Source organism: Thermobia domestica, chromosome 10, assembly GCF_964235325.1.
Source record: "Thermobia domestica chromosome 10, izTheDome1.hap1.1, whole genome shotgun sequence".
In the NCBI taxonomy this organism is placed as follows: Eukaryota; Metazoa; Arthropoda; class Insecta; order Zygentoma; family Lepismatidae; genus Thermobia; species Thermobia domestica.
In genome coordinates this window covers 87,977,149-87,996,995 of record NC_137463.1, presented here as the reverse complement: position 1 = coordinate 87,996,995, position 19,847 = coordinate 87,977,149, and the positions used below count along the sequence as shown (strand labels likewise).

The 19,847-nt window shown below is 36.0% G+C and overlaps 2 protein-coding genes across 5 annotated transcripts in view; one reads left to right on the top strand and one right to left on the bottom strand.

The window, feature by feature from the left end:
- LOC145662535 (selenoprotein N-like) overlaps nucleotides 1-13,021 on the bottom strand; it is a 57,972-nt gene extending 44,951 nt beyond the window's left edge. The window contains exons 1-2 of one of the 3 annotated variants that reach the window (XM_081728200.1): nucleotides 12,901-13,021; nucleotides 163-478 (exon numbers count right to left, since the gene is read on the bottom strand). In XM_081728200.1, the coding sequence (XP_081584326.1) occupies nucleotides 163-441 (279 nt within the window). In that variant the 5' untranslated portion in view covers nucleotides 442-478; nucleotides 12,901-13,021. Of the gene's footprint in view, nucleotides 1-162; nucleotides 479-9,759; nucleotides 10,004-11,896; nucleotides 12,116-12,900 lie in introns of those variants that run through there. The other 2 variants (XM_081728201.1, XM_081728199.1) reach the window with 2 other exon arrangements.
- Nucleotides 13,022-14,572: 1,551 nt separating this feature from the next.
- LOC145662533 (AP-5 complex subunit mu-1-like) overlaps nucleotides 14,573-19,847 on the top strand; it is an 89,449-nt gene continuing 84,174 nt past the window's right edge. Inside the window, exon 1 of one of the 2 annotated variants that reach the window (XM_081728198.1) lies at nucleotides 14,573-14,830. In XM_081728198.1, the coding sequence (XP_081584324.1) occupies nucleotides 14,772-14,830 (59 nt within the window). In that variant the 5' untranslated portion in view covers nucleotides 14,573-14,771. Of the gene's footprint in view, nucleotides 14,831-16,121; nucleotides 16,277-19,847 lie in introns of those variants that run through there. The other variant, XM_081728197.1, reaches the window with a different exon arrangement.

Sequence of the window (19,847 nt, the reverse complement as noted above, 5' to 3'; positions counted from 1 at the left end):
TTCTATCTCTTTCTGAGAGCACAAAAAGTTTGATCGAAAGCCTATATTTTATAATGAAAATTGTTCAATGATAAAATCGTAATGCAATACATAAAAAAAACACAATAATCAGTAAAAAACATCGATTTGAATTATCACGGTCACGAATTGTCAAAAACTTACCACAGCTTTATTGAATTCTTCTAGATCGACTGTTCTGAGCAAACTGCTCAGTTTTAAGAATTCTGACATACTCAACTGGCCATCTTTGTCTTCATCATATGCTGAGAACACATGCAACAAATCCTGGCTTGATAAAGTCTTATAAGAGTCTTCTATTGTTACAGTACGATTGCGAAAGTTCCATAAAACACTTACAAATGGCCCAACTACAAATAATAGCCACCAGATAGTCCTCTGTGCACAAAGCGCTCGCAAAATATCACTAATGTTCGCCATCATATTGATTTTAACTTAGATATCAATGAAATTAAAACCCCTGAAAAGTATAGAAGGAAAGGAATACAACTTAAGTATATTGACACCATAATTTTCAAATTGCTATTAGGTACCCTCAAATAGCAAAACTAATTTACTATTATACCTTTTTTATGGTTTTGTGTTTATTTTTTAAACCTTTTTTCATGCTAATATCAGATATATTTTCTTAAGAAACAAATTATACTATTTGCTAATGGACGCTATAGGACACACATTAACAATTAAAATAAGTATGAACTTTGTATCCCGAAAGAATGTTTCTTCTTTAATATATATAATTTCAACCCCCTCTGGAGTCTTCCTAAGTAACTCCTCTTTTGTTTTCTTGAATGTTCATCCACAAGGGAGACATTCTTGCTATACCAAAACTACGAATCTGACGAAGCTTCAACCAATCATCTGACGAAGCTTCAACCAAGTTTGTTGAACTTCACACATCTTTAAGTTTTGAGCTTGTGTTTTTGAAAGGAGTTATAGGGAGAGCACATAGAGGGTCGAAATCATATAAATGAAAGGAGAAAAAATCTTTTGGGATATAAGGTTAGTAAACTAGCTAACTTTATAGCCTATGGAACCCGGAGGACTTCATGTCACATTCACAAAACCTCTCCATTGGCTTCTGTCCTTAGCCAGTTTCTATTTTATATTCCTATTTCTGCGAGATCCATCTTAATATTGTCTTTCTATCTGCGCCTAGGTCTTCCTAATGGTCTTTTTCTGACTGGGTTTTCAGTTAAAATTTTAGAAGCGATTCTACTTTCTTCCATTCTGGCTACATGACGCGCCTACCTTAGCCTCCCAGACTTGATGATCCTAACAAATGTTTGGTGAACGGTATAAATTGCATAGTTCCTCGTTATGAAGTTTCCATCATTCTTTATTCTAGTCCCTCTTAGGTCTGAATATTGGCCACAGGATTTTATATTCAAAAACTTTCAGTTTGAGATCTTCCTTCAAAGTAAGAGACTATATTTCGAAACCAGATAGCACATTATTGTCGCGAAGACAAAAGAGTCTGGACTGAATAATAACAGGAATTACCTACTTTCAGTTCACATTTAATTTCTTCGTGGAGTGGGTTCCTGTCACCACGGCATGGCGCGTCCTCAGGTTGCGGATCGAGGAGAAGGCCTCTAGATATAGAGGTTAGCTGCGAATATACTGAATAAGCAGTCGCGGACAGACGACTAGGAGTGGTCCTCCAGCTTGGGGGTTTGGGTAAGGCTAACACCCTCATCCTGTAAAAAAAAAGGTACTTGTTCAGAAACATTCACAAAAGCCTCGGACAAGGACTGATAACTTGGCACGACCTCAGCAAAAGAAAATGGACATGAGATTTGGAACATGGAATATTAGAAGTCTTTATAGGGCAGGCGCGTTAAAATCTGTAACGAGTGAGTTAGAGAAATACAAGATGGACTTAGTAGGAGTTCAGGAAGTTAGGTGGGAGCGAAATGGATCTGAGAATTCCGGAAATTTTACGTTCTTTTACGGGGAAGGAAACAAAAATCACCAGTTAGGAACAGGGTTTTTCGTTCACAAACGAATATTACCAGCAATTAAACGGGTTGAATTTGTTACTGACAGACTTTCTTTATTACTCTTAAGGGACGGTGGTGTGATATTATTGTTTTAAATGTACATGCTCCAACTGAAGATAAGGGTGACGATATAAAAGATAGTTTTTACGAAGAAGTGGAACGGATATTTGACCAACTCCCGCGATACCATATGAAGATTCTATTAGGGGATTTCAATGCGAAGGTAGGACGAGAGGATATTTTCAAACCGATTATAGGGAACGAAAGTTTGCATAAGGAAAGTAATGACAACGGTGTTAGACTCGTGAACTTTGCAACATCCAAAAACCTAATCGTGAAGAGTACAAAATTCCCACATCGCGACGTTCATAAATACACTTGGACATCACCAGACGGAAAAACACATAATCAAATTGATCACGTTTTAGTAGATAGAAGAAGACAATCTAGCATAATTGACGTCCGGTCGTTTAGAGGGGCTGATTGTGACACTGATCACTACCTGGTAGCAGCGATAATACGGGAGAGATTATCGTTGCATAAATGTAATACTCAATGTCCGAAAACGGAGAGATTTAATTTAAAGAAATTAGAAGAGAACCAGGTAAGAGAGGAATACCAGATTGAAGTATCGAATAGATTCTCGGTTTTAGAAGACTCGGAGTGCACTAGTGTTGAGGATACTTGGATTGAAATTAGAGATAGCATTAAAAGTTCAGCAATAGAAAAATTGGGACACGCGGAAATACGTAGGAACAAACCATGGTTCGACCAAGAATGCATTAAACTAGTAGAGAAGAGAAACCAGGCAAAATTACGGTGGCTACAAAATCCGAATGAAATAACTACACAAAATTTCGCAGATATCAGGCGGGAAACTTCCAAAACTTTTAGAACAAAGAAACGGGATTTTTTGAAAGCTAAAATTAAGGAACTTGAAGATAATAGTAAAAATAAAAATATTCGGGACATGTATAAGGGGATCAGCGAATTTAAGAAAGGCTATCAACCTCGTGCTTATATATTAAAGAAATCTGACGGAACAGTTCTCACTGATACGGATAGCCTCTTAAATAGATGGAAAGATTTCTTTGACGATTTGCTGAACACGCAGCCAAAAACTAATGTGCGTGGAGAAAAGGAGATACACACCGCAGAACCGTATATTCCAGAACCCAATCGAATAGAAGTGGAAGCCGCTATAAAGAAATTAAAGAAACACAAATCTCCGGGTGTAGATGAAATTCCGGCTGAGTTAATCTTAGCTGGAGGCGGAAAATTGTGGAACAAGATACACAAACTCATTCTCCTTATCTGGAACAAGGAAGAATTGCCACAAGAGTGGAAAGAGTCAATCATTGTTCCAATTCACAAGAAAGGCGACAAAACTGACTGTAATAATTATCGAGGCATTTCTCTTCTGTCAACATCCTATAAAATCCTTTCAAATATTCTGTTAGCAAGATTGACCCCATACGCAGATGAAATTATTGGAGATTATCAGTGCGGATTTAGACGAAATCGATCAACTATCGACCAAATATTTACCATTCGCCAAATACTCGAAAAGAAGTGGGAATACAATACCCCGGTACATCAACTATTTATTGATTTTAGAAAGGCTTACGACTCGGTTAGGAGAGAAACATTATACAACGTTCTTACAGAGCTTGGAATACCGAGAAAGCTAATTAGATTAATTAAGATATGTTTAAGTGAATCCCAAAGTAAAGTCCGGGTAGGAAAATTTTTGTCCACGAGCTTCCACGTCGAAAATGGCCTGAAACAAGGAGATGCGTTGTCGCCATTATTATTTAACTTTGTGCTGGAATACGCCATAAGGAAAATCAAAGATAGCAACCAGGGCCTAGAGTTGAACGGCATTCACCAGGTTATGGCATATGCTGATGATGTAAATTTAATAGGGGATGATAGGAGAACAGTAGAAATAAATGCAGAGATATTATTAAACGCTTGCAGGGACATGGGTTTAGAAGTAAATGCAGAGAAAACTAAATACATGGAAATGCGTCGGGACCGTAATACGGCAAATTGTGGAGGCGTTAAAATATTAAATAATACTTTTGATAAAGTGGATACTTTCAAATATTTAGGATCAATATTAACAGACGAAAATCATATTCACGAAGAAATTAAATGTCGACTAAAAGCAGGGAATTCGTGTTACTATTCGGTTCAAAATCTCTTGTCGTCGCGAATTCTGTCGAGGAATTTGAAGCTTAAAATATATAAAACGATAATCATGCCTGTTGTTCTGTATGGTTGCGAAACATGGTCGCTTACTCTGAGGGAAGAACATAGACTGAAAGTATTTGAGAACAGGATCCTGAGAAGAATATTCGGGCCCAAGAGGAACGAGAATGGGGAATGGCGGAAGCTTCATAACGAGGAACTACATAGTTTATACGGTTTACCCAACATTGTTAGGGTCGTCAAGTCTAGGAGGCTTAGGTGGGCAGGTCATGTAGCTAGAATGGAAGAAAGTAGAAACGCTTTCAAAGTCTTGACTGGTAGACCCATAGGAAAACGACCATTAGGAAGACCTAGGCGCAGATGGGAGGATAATATTAAGATGGATCTCGCAGAGATAGGAATACAAAGTAGAAACTGGATCCAATTAGCTAAGGATAGAAGTCAGTGGAGAGCTTTTGTGAACGCGGCACTGAACCTCCGGGTTCCATAGGCCATAGAGTTAGTTAGTTATGGTTTTGGTTTGTTAATGCTGATCCTTGATATTTGAAACCATTCACTTAGTCGAAAGTATTATTTGATATTTTAGCGTATCAATTACTTGCAATGTTATGCGAATTTCCATGCATTTAGTTTTCTTTGCATTTACTTCTAAGACCATATCCCTGCAGATGATTAATAAAACCTCTGCATTTCTTTCTATTGTTCTTATAACATCTCCTATCAGATTTAAATCATCACCACACGCCTTAACCTGGTGATTACCATTCAGTTTTAGACCCTGTTTGCTATCTTTGATTTTCCTTATAGTGTAAACCAGAAAAAAATTTAATAATATTGGTGATAGACGATCGTTGCTTATTTTAATTAAATAAATTATAACTTTACACTTAATAATAATAATTACTTAATAATAAGAATAATATTTACTTGCTCTTTCTTTTCAAGATTTTCATTTCAAGATATCTTTCTGGACTGAACTCAGACTTTCTTTTATTTTTATGTTTGTACGAATATAATGCTATGTAATATCATTATATTGTAAGCGGTGATAATGATTAGAAATAATGTAAGTAAAAGGCTAATAGTATTTATATAATGATTGACATAACTGCCATTTGAAGCAATGTTTTTGCTATTCATTTTCGCCATCTGGAAGATAATGAAAAAAAAAAAAAACAGTAAACAACAGTGAACACTGACAAGTGAATTACTATTAACATATGTCTAGTTCTAGTGACAAGAAGATTTTTACTTCGCACATTTTTAAAGTTCTTTTCATGGTTTAAATCCTTTTTGAAGTGTGCCTAGGCTAACGATGAAGATAATGTTCTTCGAAAGTACTTCCTAGTGATGAGGTTTATTTTTTGCAGTGACTATTAGCCTTTTACTTACATTATGTATAATACTATGTAGCTGGTATCGTCTAACACATTTAAGCAATTACAGAATTTTCAAAACACAATATTCTTAACTGTTACATGTGAAAAATAAAATATCACTTTCTAACCCATCTCCGCCGGGAATAACATGCTAACATCAACATCAAAAAACCCCAATGCTACATGTTTCTCTGTCAAGTACCACAGAGATGGCGAGAAAATTTAGAAAGAAACACTTCAGATAATTCAGCATCTAATTGTCTATAACTGTACAAACCTTTCAAAAATTACAGGTCTTGTAATAGTGAATGGGATGCTTGATCATATTTAAACCAAGCTTGAACATATAGTAGTATCAGCAAAATGCATACTCTCCGAAGAACCGTTTCTATTTGCTTTGTTAAACGAAACTGTTGGCGAAAGAGAAATAATTTTAAACAGTAGATTGCACGGTGAATTGTTCCAGGCAAACGAAAGAAAACTCCTCGAGGAGGTATGCCACCCAAGAATATGATGGTCAGTACCAAAAATTCCCTATAATCTTCTCTGCGGTGTCTGCTTCTACAAGTTTGACAGTAAAATTCAACACTTCATGTTCCTTACATTATCATCATCAATTCCTGGAATAAAGTTAGTACAATCTATTTTGACTACTCGTTCTGAAAACACTTCAATAGGGGAGCGTCCGGTCGAGATGCAAACAAAACCCAACACTTATCAAATACACATTTTAAAAATAACTACAGCCCCCGCCAAGTGAACTTTGTGGTGGACAAACACCGTGTGCGTGGGTTTTCTCGGGGTTCTCCCGTTTCCTCCCACTTTCTTCATTCCACCATTTCATTCATCACTCATCATCACCGTCTCCTTTAGCCTAACCGGCATAATCGTGGGACGTAAAACGCACAGATTTCATTTCATTTCATTTCATTTTTAAAATAACTCATAAATGTGGTATCCACAAGGTTATTTTTAGAGGTTTCGCTCTAGCAGAATGCAAGCACCGTTGACATGACCCATATTGCAGGGAGTAGTGTCACAACAAATTGCCTGCGCGAATTTTACCAAATTCCATTCTTCAAGCGAATAAACTATAGTAAATGCAATATGTTCTTCTCTCGATGATGACAAAATGGGAACACCAATTACCCATTCATAACCATTTCCTGTAATAATTATTGATAACCTGTCGACGGTCTCTTTGCCAGTCAAATTCGGCAGTAGTTTTCCGTCCCAGTGCACAACTAACGCACTTGGTGCACTCTGAAATTGCTTTCTGTGGCCCTCTGCAACTTCGCTACGGATTTTCTCTCAGCATCGGTGAATGGAAGACCTATTTATTACTAGTTCCTGTATATTATTGCCTAATACTTCTACCATCGCTGTCAGAATATATATTGCTGCTCTATCAGTGACCTTGTATCGATCAAGAGTAGCAACCAGTCTTGCAGTAATAAAATTAGTTTTTCCTTCATTTACATCTCTTGGAGGGTCCGGGCACACATGCATCCATATTTACATTTTCTCTAGCATTCTCAATTGGGTTTTCCTCTTCATCACTTGAAATGCTTACCTCCATGTCTTCTGATGTATAAAGATCAAACAAATCATTTTCAGAAATGCATTTTTCTTTTGTGTTCCTCTTCCTTTCGAAGTCGTGCATATTCCTTTCGTTCTTTTCGCGTCAAACTCATGTCTTTACTAGTAGTCGTGTAAGAATAAAGTTATATTTAAAATAGTTCCAGATTTGTGTTTCTGGTGGAATGCTACCTCAAAACGATGTGTCACATGACCCTCTTCCTATTTGAAAATTTTGACATGAAACCAAGATGGCCGCTATGACAATACCATACAAAAATTAGGTACGTTTCTTCCTCTAGTTCCATTATCCAGTGTATTTTCACATTCCCTGAAGCCGTTTTTACATTACAAGAGTTTATTCAAGATTTTTCCCGTATACTATGTAATGAAATCGGATTCAAAACTTTAGGTCGCTTGAGGCACCATTTAATATTATTCAATGAAGCTAATTTTTCTCCTACCTTAATTTAGTTCCATATGGAACCATTTAAGGGGATTCGTCCAAAGAAATTCGGAAATCAAAAATTAAGGAACATACCAATATATATATATATATATATATATATATATATATATATATATATATATATATAAATCTAGGGTGTCCATAAAGTCCGTTGCCACCCCGTGTATCTTCGATTCGACTGCGAATATAAGAAAACGCAAAAACACATCCATCATCCATCATTATATTAAGGGGCTTAAATTTTGAGCTATAAAAGGTCCACCCCAGACATCCCATAGGGGTACGTGGGGTCAACTTGAAAATTTTAAATGGCAAAGTGGATCGAGTAATATATCGTTGGAAACGACTCGACAAGAGAAATATTTTCCCGAAAGTTTCAAGTCCCTATGTTGACCCATCCAAAATGGCGGGGGTTCACATTTCATGTCCATAAAGTCCGTTGCCACCCCGAGTATCTTGGAAAGAACTGAGAATATGATAAAATGCAAAAACACGACCCTTCGTACCCCCATCTGGGGTGTCTGAGGTGGACCTTTTGTAACTCAAAATTCAAGCCCCTTAAAATAATGATGGACGTGTTTTTGCGTTTTCTCATATTCGCAGTCGTTTCGAAGATACACTGGGTAGCAACGGACTTTATGGACACGAAATGTGAACTCCCGCCATCTACTAAGTGAATTGGAGAAGAAACTAAATAATCCCCCTGTACTATTTTATAAAATACATCTTCCTTACATGACGAAAATAAAATCTAATAAAGTCTCTTACAGATGCTTCCTATTTTAAGGACGCAGGATTTTAGAAATCTACAGAAGATATATCTAAGGTTATTTCACAAGAATATATAACTAATCAAAATATATGGAGATGTCACCTCTAACATTCCTAACAATATTAAAAATCTAATCCAAAATGTTTGCTTGTAAGGATGCAGTAGCACAGAAGAATGCCATGATGTACTCAGTACCTGTCTAAATGCAATAACGATGAAAGTCCTAATTATATGGGACATGCATGGCATACGAAGGCAGTATTTCTTCCACTATTTTAGTACATGTGTATACCACTATTATTGACACGCCTGCTCCGCCAGTGTGTTTACTCTTTTGGATGTAATTCATATTTTTTACTGGCCATCTACCACAGGATGAACTGTTTTTGCACTGTTTTCATAGCATATGCCCATACGGTAATTTAAACGCATGATGGCTAAGCCTACGTAAAATAAATCTATCCACGAGAAATAACCGATAAATCCTATAGCCCCTGTAATCGTTTTCAACCAGTAGCATCGATAGCCTGGACTTGACTCCCAGCAGGGGCTCAAGTGGTTTATATTCCACGTTAAACTGCAGATTCAAGTCTTATATAGCCTCTGTGCTACAAGAGACGCTAAACTAAACTCCAATCCAATCCAGCTAGTAACCCTAAACTTGATTAAAATATTTCTATGCTACGCCCTACAGAAATACTCCGGCGGATATGTTATACAGGTCTCTTTTATATGCTTTCATTCGTTTAACTTCTGTCTAAGTACAAATAAATTATCCCGCATATTCTTCATCTGCACTGCCAGTGAGAGGGTGAAGCAGACGGGCCTGCATGTCAGTGCATGGGAACGTCAGTATGGGGTAGGCACATTAGCAAACGTGAGTATTTGCATAAAAGAAGACAACTGCGTGCAGTTTTACTATACCGGTACGTATCCATAGATAGTATAAGTAGCAATACGAGTAACAGTAGGGTAGGAACGAGTTAGAAGCCCCGCAGGAGTTCGTTGTGTTCTGTTCCAGACATAAAATGGGCAAATTAAAGAGTTCCCCATTTTTTTTTTTTTTTGTACACATTACAATCTGTGGATCCGTATAGTAAAACTCCACCGATAACTGCTAAAATACCAGCAACACAAGACTTTGGATTTTCTATAATAATAAACCAAAATTGTATAATAATAAACCACAATTCTTAACTTTTTTTTTTTAATGACGCCTTTTCCGCTTAGATAAATAAGTTACTTAAAATATTTTTCTTCCATCCTGAGGTAACAGATTCTAGATGTAAGTTTTAATAAAAATCTTCCTCTATTCTTAATATTTACCTTTCAGTATACGTAACTATCTTTTTCAAAAATAAAAGAAAACATTACATTCGTATATTCCTTTCCATTTTAAATATTTTTTCATGTTGCCCAAGTCTTATTTCCTCCTTGTACTATATTTTACGGATGTTACGTGTATTATCTTCTTCTTTTTCTTCTCAAGAACCACATAAGAATAAATAGGATGCCTCAGACAAGTATTTATATAGGCTACAAAAGGTAAATTGTTTTTTGACAAATCACCAAAAAGATATTTGAATTATAAATTAAATAGTGTCAGAAGTTCTGATAGCTATGATGGTGCACATGAAAATCCAGAGTGCAGATTCTCTATACGAATCCATACGCAAATACATGAAACACATACCGGTACTTCTTTCTCTTTGCATTAATTTTGTGTATATTCCAGTGTTGACAATTTGGGGGAAAAGTCGCTAAATCTAGGGGATTCGCCTTCCAGGATAGCGGCAAAAAATAATTTTTCCGATTAGCGACTTTTTTGGTGATTTTGGAATGACGATTTGGCGACTTATTTACAAATCTAGCGACTTTTGTACTGCGAACAACTTATCATAAAATATACACTATTAGCTCGAATCAGTTCAGATATATGTTTATTTTCCTTTTGCTTATTTGAATCCATGCAGATGTTGACGAGCTGGAAAAGTACATAACATTTATCTCTATATTCCCGTTTTGATTGCTGTTATCTCTTACCTTCTAAGGGGGACCAACTCCAGCTTTTAATGTCCTTTAGTTTACAGAGCTTCCATTTAGAAGCACAAATATTTCATTAACGATAGCAAACAGATTATCTGTAGAAGCGTGAGTAGAAGTGAAGTAAGATTTTTCCAAGACCTTGAATTTTGTTCGTTATTCTAAACTTATTTTTAATTTTGTTGAAGCAAAATTGATCATAAAGTTATATATATATAAGTGAAATTATTCTTTGTTATATATGTGCAGGGTCCGATCTACGATTTTCTGAGGGAGAGTGCACCAATAACTACTAGTACATTTGAATTCAGTTGGAATTTTTAAAATGCCTTTAGGCATCTGTAGTGTGTGAGGAAATGCCCTGGAAATGCTAAAGGTTAGGCTATTTGAGAATGCATTTTCGAAGCGTTACCCCCCGACCAAAGTGGCTATTCGGTAATTTTACTTTCTCCAGAGCTATAAATCATACTGCGAACCAGTCAGGGTTTCCAGGTCTTTTTTTCCAGGTCCAGGTCTATAATAGCAGAGTTCCAACACTGCACAAAGCATCTTCCAAGCAGCTGTTTCTTGCTAAAATTCCCTTGCCTAGCAACACGTCTTTTCTTTTTTTCCCTCCTTTAGACATCTTTTAAACAGCAGGCGGTCTATTGTTCCGAAATGCACCAAATACGCTCGAGCTGACGTTTTTTCTGCGTTTTTATTGCTTTCGCGTTTGTGATTAGCCACCCACATTTAAAAACATGGTCAGCATATTCCAAGCGTACGCATGAGTAATAAAAACGCGTGGTGAATGCTTATGATTAGCCATGGGCTAAGTGTCTAATCTCGGTAAATCCTTTTCTTTCAACTTTTAGAAAATTGACTTAAACTATCGATTTTGCAAAACTTCCCTTGTTTTAAGCCCAAACGAAAACATGACAGCAGAATTTTTTGGAAAGTGTTGCTATTTTCTTCTGCTACCTTCTCACTTTAGTTAGTGTATATTTACAACGAAGGAGGGGTGTATGTGCACCTTTGCACTCCCCTAAATCCGGCCCTGTATATGAGTCTTTCATACACGTTCTTTTAGCGTATATAGTAATATGGCTTGAATTGATCACGTATTTTATATGTATAAGAGGCAAAACTCCACGAAATTGTTTCTAGCGACTTTTCACCCAAAATTGGAGTCATTTCATCTCCTATTTAGCGACATTTTGTATCAACTCGTTGGCAACACTGGTATATTCATAAATCACTTCTCAGGTGTGCACTTGCATTCTCCGCTGCATATTCACCTTAAGTGGTCTACTCCAAAAACACCAACCAACCTTTGCTAGGTGGGCACTGAAAAGCACAAATGATATGTTAACAAAACATAGACGACCGACAAACAGCTACCGAGGGATTTTGAAGCCCCGCACGGCTAGTTGTTTCCTACCTTTATCACAATTTACATAAAACAAGGTGGTCCTTAAGAAGAACCAATGAAACATCCACAGAATATAGCTGAGCGAGGACAGGGAGCGAAGAAGTTAAAGGCCCGCATGGCTAGGTTGATTCCTTCCTTATCTCGATTTAGACAACGTTTATATCTCCCAATATACATTGTTCCAGTTTTCTCATCAATTTCCACTGGTACTTACGCACTACATCAATCATTACCAGTATTATTCAGAACTCCGGAAAAAGACAGAATAAATAATCTTCCAGTGTATAGTACTACATTACGAAGAATTCACTGGTTTCGCTTCGTAACTCTTGACTTTCGCATATTCTGATTCACCTTCAATTAGATTATACATTGGACATCATGGCTGCTTGAAAGTGAATGTGTGTGTAAAATGTTATTTTTCATTTTCGTTTTTTTTTTTTTTTTTTTTTTTAACGTACTGCTCCCTGTTGGAGGTAAAACACAATCTACTTCGATTCTTAGAAACTAATTTTATATAATATTAGTTGTAATTTATTATATACATTTCACAAACTACACATTCAGCTTTATGTACAGTCCGCAGCAAAACATCTGCAACATGAGCATGTAAGTTTATTGTGAAACGACGAAGTCTTTTGCTTCAAAATAAGTGTGCAGGGAAGGACACCGAGGTTTCTCCTGGCGTTATTGGTGCCACTTTGACGTTATTTTGAATCCCTGCGCTGTTAGGCGTAGTTTCACAGTAAACTTACATGCTCATGTTGCAGGCTTTTTGCTGCGAACTGTACCTTATGAGTGGATACCACTTTCGACTTCCATTTGTATATTTCCATGTAAATACCCAAATGAGCCCGGGTCAGAAACTCGAATTTGCCCGTTTTATTCAAAATGTTAAGATACTAAGGTGCAGATTCCCTATACGGGTCCATAGATTTGTAAAATTTACAGAATTACTCATTAATATTTTAATAGAGTAATGTGTAAATAATGGAAATATGATGTGCACTTACCTCTGAGAGGCGTATTTACGAGTGTAGGACAAAATCCAAGCGGAGAAAATCCAAGGAACATTATCATGTGAGTAGTGCCTGTGAACACCCTAATTAAATTGTACGTTTGTTTCTTTCTTCAATTGTCATGCATTCTAGAGCAACACTACAAAAAAGGCTTTGATCTTGATAGGTACGTTTGAATTATTTTTTTATAAAAGAAATCATACAACACTACAAAAAGCCTTTAATTCTGATAGGTACATTTGAATGATTTCTTTTATAAAAATTTAATTCAAATGTACCTATCAAGTTCAAAGCCTTTTTTGTAGTGTTGTATGATTTCTTTTATAAAAATTTAATTCATGTGTACCTATCAGTGTTGCCAACAAGTTGTTACAAAAAGTCGCTAAATAGGAGATGAAATGACTCCAATTTTGGGCGAAAAGTCGCTAAAATATTTTTCGTGGAATTTTGCCTCCTATATATATATATATATATAAGATTCGTGATTAATTCAAGCTATAGTACTATCTACAAGAACGTATATGAAAGACTCATATATAACTAACAATAATTTCACTTTTAAATATTTTTAACTTTATGATCAATTTTGCTTCAACAAAATCAAAAATGAGTTCAGAAAAACGTAAAATATTAAAGGTCTAGAAAAAAATCTTACTTCAATTCTACTCACGCTTCTACAGATAATTAGTTTGCTATCGGTAATGTACTATTTGTGCCTCTAAACGGAAGCTCTGTAAACTATATGTCATTACAAGCTGGAGTTGGTCCCCGGTAGAAGGTAAGAGATACGGCAATCAAAGTGGGAATATAGAGATAAATGTTGTGTACTTTCCCAGATAAAATGTTGTGTACTTTCCCAGATAAATGTTGTGTACTTTCCCAGCTCGTTAACACCAACACTGATTCAAATAAGCAAAAGAAAAAAGACATATATATGTGAACTGATTCGAGCTAATAGTACTTATTTTAGGACAAGTTGTTTGAAGCACAAAAGTCGCTAGATTTGTAAGTAAGTCGCCAAATCGTCATTCCAAAATCACCAAAAAAGTCGCTAATCGGAAAAAATAATTTTTGTCGCTATCCTTGATGGCAAATCCCCTAGATTTAGCGACTTTTCCCCCAAATTGGCAACACTGGTACCTATCAAGATCAAAATATGAATATGGTAATCTGTGGCGTATATACGATTTTCTTTCGGGGAGGGCTTTGCTAACTGTAATACTGGAAATGTGAAAATTCTGCAAGATATTTCATTTACTTTAATATAGTAAATAAAATTTCGGGAGGGGCTTAAGCCCGGAACCCCCTCCCTAAATACGTCACTGATGGTAATGTTAGAATGCTGTTTTTTTTTTTTTTTTTTGTCCGTTGCCTCCCACCGGAATAAATTGAAGAATTACAGATAAAACTTTAGAATGCATGACAATTGAAGAAAGAAACAAACTTACAATTTAATTAGGGTGTTCACAGGCACTACTCACATGATAATGTTCCTTGGATTTTGTCCGCCTTGCCAGAATTTAGCTTGGATTTTGTCCGCGCCCCCTAATTTAGTTATGCTCTCTCATGACCACGTTTTTACTTAAGTCCAAACCTTTTCATGGTAAATACAATTTATTCATCTTCTAACAGAATGATGAAGAATGATGAAGAATGATGAAGAATTTTTAGTGTTATAAAGGACATGGCTGCTATGTCTGCCTCTCTTTTAATATTATTTTTTCTTTCACATATTTTTTAAAGAAGAAGAAGACCAGCTGATTGACAAATAATTGTCCTTGCACTGAATTGGGAATTATTGAATGAATATTCTGCTAGTAAATAGAATTGAGTACGAGTAATTATGTATATATACATTTATCATCATGAGTATCAGAGCCGTATGGATAGTATCTGTAAAACATAAGGAACCATTATTTGCGAGGTAAATAGTAGGTCAATCTATTGGACACAATAATTCGTGCAGTTCAAAATTTGGGTGCTATTGTGTAATCATTACAAATAATGCTCTTCAGATTTACAATAACCTGTCACCTTCAACTTGCAGATCAGCAAATCACTGGAATCAGTTGTTGAAAATTCTTTCACTAATTCCCTTCTTACCATCCTCCAAAACATCCGCGCTGAGCAACATGACAATACCGGTACCCTATTCAGGTAGATTACAGAAAAGTGTTGAAAATTGCAATTCTTATTAAGATTTGCGGGTTATTGTTTTATTCACGGTAGGATTTATGCAATACGTCCAAACTGTATTTATGATGAGTCCTCCTGAAATCAATCTGCAAATAATAATAGAACACCTCCTTTAGAGGATGCTCTGCTAAAAGAAATACAAAGATCTAACCTATCCTGAAAATGTAAAAAGTGTGTCAAAATTTGGTAGAACCGTCTGCTCGATTAATGCCTAAATATGGTAATTAATACACCTGTATTTTATATTTATACAAATGTAACGTTACTAATAAAATCATTGTAAGTGCTTTACGACGGTTTAAGGAAATGGATACCAAAGATAATTAAAATACTTTTTTTTTTTCTGCGCAAGAGGAATATTTTGAAAGTGTAGGAAAGCTATACTCTATTGTAAGTGTAGCATTACTAGTGTGGAACCATTATAAGAGCTATAGGCACATGTATCACTACAAACTTACGCCACATCCGCTCAATTCTGACTCGGTTAAACGCCTAGGGAAAGGTTCTAGAACACAGGTCCCCCACAGACTGGTTTGTGTCTTTTGCATTCCAGTTTTATGGCATATATCCAGACGCTATATGTATACGCAAATCGGGTTAAGTTCCAAAGTTGGGCGTCCGTTTCCAGCAAAATTTTTAAAATTTACAGGAAAGATATGGATAATTTGATCGTTTGTGTGCTTGATAATATATAAGAGTCTCGAAAAATCTATTTATTTGTTATTTATAAGCGGTTGTAAACATAGGACTATACGGCGAGCGGAGGGAACTACTTGGCGCAAGGTAACCGAACAGTGTATTGTGGGAAAGAGATGAGCATTTATGTTATCAACATGGCGAATGTATGAGGGCAATGAAGTAACAGTTTTAACATTTGTGAAGCAATACCTTGATAACGAACAAAATCTTTTAAAAGTTTGTGAAGAGCACGGATTAATGAACCTAGTAACAAATTGCAGAAAGTGTGGAAAGGAGATAACAGCAAAAAAACGTGTCGAAAGCGGACGCCCAACTTGTGCCACTAAAAAGCACGAATGCTATTTAACGGAGTCAGGGTAGGAACACAGCAGGGGGCCGAGCGGCAGCGAGAGGGTGCGTTCGTAAGGAGTAGGCGTGTCATCGACGGGAGTACACGGATAAACAGGGATAGTGGAAGAGCACATTTATACATAGGGTACAATACTTGCACTATTACTCACAATTGATTTAAATATGCTTCACACGGACAGTAATTTCTTATATTTACACTCTCATTCCTTCACGAAAACTGTTCCACATCGTATTTTACCTATAAATTATGGTAGAACCATTTGTTGAGTGAACCCAATATTTAATTTGTGCTGTGTTTAGTTCAAGGGGGCCAGCATTTTTTTTTCGAAAAAATGTTACAATTTAGCTAATTTATGATAATATTAGGTTAGATTTGGGCTCACTACTTGCATCATTGTACTCATATTCTGTTATGTGCATTTCCTGTAAGTCCATTCAATCTTTACTGCTTTTCTCATTTCTACAACACATACTTTTATTCCATTCTTATATGAGACACAAAATTATTACGTTTCCTTTGGTTCAACTCATTTCCCTTGTAATTTTATTTTATTTTATTTTTTTTATTTTTTACCTATTCGTGGCATCCTTCATCTAATCATACCTCTTTTGCCTCTGCCGCCTGCAGAAATTTGTTCCTCATAAACGTGTCCTTAATGGAGGATATTGAATTTTACCTGTATATTTTACAAAATATGGTGCCCCTAAACTTGAATAGTATCAAATTAAAAACTAGTTTTATCTTCATTTTCTGTTTTAAATGATTCCGTAAGATATTGTGTAGTCTTCTTTTCCTGACACATTCCTAATTGCGTGCAGGTTGATAGTATGCATGCAAACTGATGTGTTGTTAAGAGATTATTTTTAGCAAAAATATACGTGCAAGTTTACTTTAAGAACGCCATAGTTTTCAAAATTTACTTGGAAGTTTGATCACTTTGCATTTAAAGATACATGGCTCATCTTCCGCAGTTGCTTTCATAATTCGTTTACTGCAATTATTCTCATCTTCAGTTCGGTTTTCACATTTAAATGTGTGGTTGTTTCTCCATTTCTTTATTTTTAAGATTTTCCTATATTTACCACGCTTTCTGTTAATTATCAATAATCCATGGCTCTCCAGAAAACGTATTAACCCCTGTTCCCCGTTAAAATACGTTTTTAACTAAAAATTGAAATGTTTCATTTGTCATATGAAACTGTTATCTTTCAGTACGGAGAATTAATTGCATCATTATACCCTAATGTGTGACTTCAGCATGCCTGCACTTAAAATAGTACCAACCAACACACAGCTATTATCATTCAAAACAGCACCTAAAAGTTATTTAGTTTGTATGAATTTCACGAAAACTAAGGTATTTATAATTTCTTTCGTGTAAATTTTATGTATTTTTCATATTTCTGGACTTATACTCCGGCACTTAACCTTCTATATTTTATGTTTACAAGTGTAGAGTCATTACTGTTAAACCATTTACAAGTTCTATAGGAACTGGTAACACTGTGAGAATACTGTGTTTTCACTACTGTACGGATGTCATCGTGCCCTAACTTGATTAAATTGCATTAATTTTATTGGCCACCTAGCAGAGATTATTTCGTGGGTTTTGCAATGTGCTTTTTATGACATATGTCCCAACGCTGTACTTATGTGCAAATCGTGAAAGATTGTAATTTTGTAACAAATACTTCTGTGGTCCCATTAGATTTGGTCTATGTTAAGTGAGGCATTGTCTTATCACGCACCGCATATCTTTTGGAGAACAATAAGAAGGAAACTAGTGAAAGAACTGTAATTCTTCAGCAATTATATCGAGTGGTTTGCTTAAACTTGGCCTACACACACTAATCTAGTCTACACTACAATCCGTAACGATAAAGTAGCCCAAGTAAGGCATCCAGTAAGATGGGGAGCACAGTGTGTTTCCAGTATCCTCGCTTACGCGCATACCCACTGTTGCTGACGCGTCTGTTGCCAAGGCGAGCCTGTCCCTACCTGAGCTCGGTCACCAAATATAGCGATCTTTATTGCGTAGACGATGGACTACTTGCCTACCGAATTTGGTTCAGATCAGGACAATAGTTAACGAGAAATAAAGCACTTCATGCAAGCCGAGCATGTCCGTGGCCGATATCGCCAAAAATATAGCGCTCTTTATACCTTAGATTATGAGCTACTTGTCCAGCAAATTCGGTTCAGATGTGGCCAGTAATTATAGAGAAAATCTACCACATACAGACACAATCATATCCATACATACGTACACCTGAAGTGAAACGAAAGCTCCCATATCCTTACTTCAAGAATTAATAATGAGCAGATACGCTGAGTGAGTTCACTATCTGCGCTATTGCTTTCTTGGATAATAGTAGAAATTTTGTATGGGGTTTGGGGTAGGGATGGCCACATTTTTTTTCGAGAAATGAATTTTTCGAAAACGAAAAATTTTTCGAGAAACTGAAAACGAAAACTGCCAAGAAACGAAAAACGGATAACTTTCGTAAAACAAACTGAATTCATTTTATTTGTTAGGACTTCCAAACTACACTATGCTATGCATACGTATAGGAAGTCATAGAACGGCTTTGTTCATCTATCTGTCGGCTGGCATCAGAGCAAGAGCGGTAAGAAATAGCGAGAAGCATATTTTTGCAACACGAATAGATTCATCTAATCCATTTGACTTTTATTTAATCCAGAAGTGGTAGAGATCTATCGCTTTCTGTTACATTGTTGATCACCACAGAACATAAACGGTGATATATAGAAAGACGCGGTTTTCCAGAACCAGTTCAATGTCCCAAGAGTATATTCAATGTTCGCCCTTATTGCACTTGCAGCTTAAGCTATGCATAAGTGTCGGAAGTCTTTAGAATGGCTTTGTCCGTCTGTCTGTCGACAGGTGTCAGAGCAAAAACAATAACAGATATTGAGAAGTCGTATCTTGTGGTCGATTTAGAGCCCCAAAAATAGGTTCCATCTCCTCCATTAACCCTCCATTCAAGCCGTAAGTGGTTCAAATACCCTCTTTTGGTTTCAACTTTTATCAGTATAGAACGAAAAGGATAATAGATAGCGAGAAGCGATTTATTGCAAACAATTTAGCGTCTTAAGACAACATATAACTATCCACAACATTCAATCAAAACCAGAAATTGTTTATATTTACTATTATTTCCGGTATCAATACTGAATTACGAGATATTGAGATGTAGATTTTTGCAATCGATTCAACTTCCAAAAAATAGGTCTATATTTTCCATTAATCCTCTATTCGGATCGGAAGTTGTTCAAATTAACCGTTTTCGGATTTAACATTAATCGATATAGACCAAAAATAGTAATAGATAGCTACAAGTTTTTTTTTTTTTTTTTTTTTTTTTTTTTAAGCGAATAGATACAGCGTCTCAAGAGTATATAAGCTATATATCATCATATCCCATAATACTATCGAAACCGAAAGTGGCTGAATTTACTAGTTTATTGGTTTCAATACTGATTTTTATAAAGCAAAAACTAGGAGAAATCGTGATGCGGTTTTTCGCGATCGACTAAGCGTCCTAAGTATAGGCTCTACCTTCTCCTTTGACCTCTATTCACACCAGAAGTGGTTCAAATTAGCGATTACAAGTTTCAACATTTTTATCGCCACAGAATAAAATTGGTAATAGATAGCGGGAAATGCTTCACG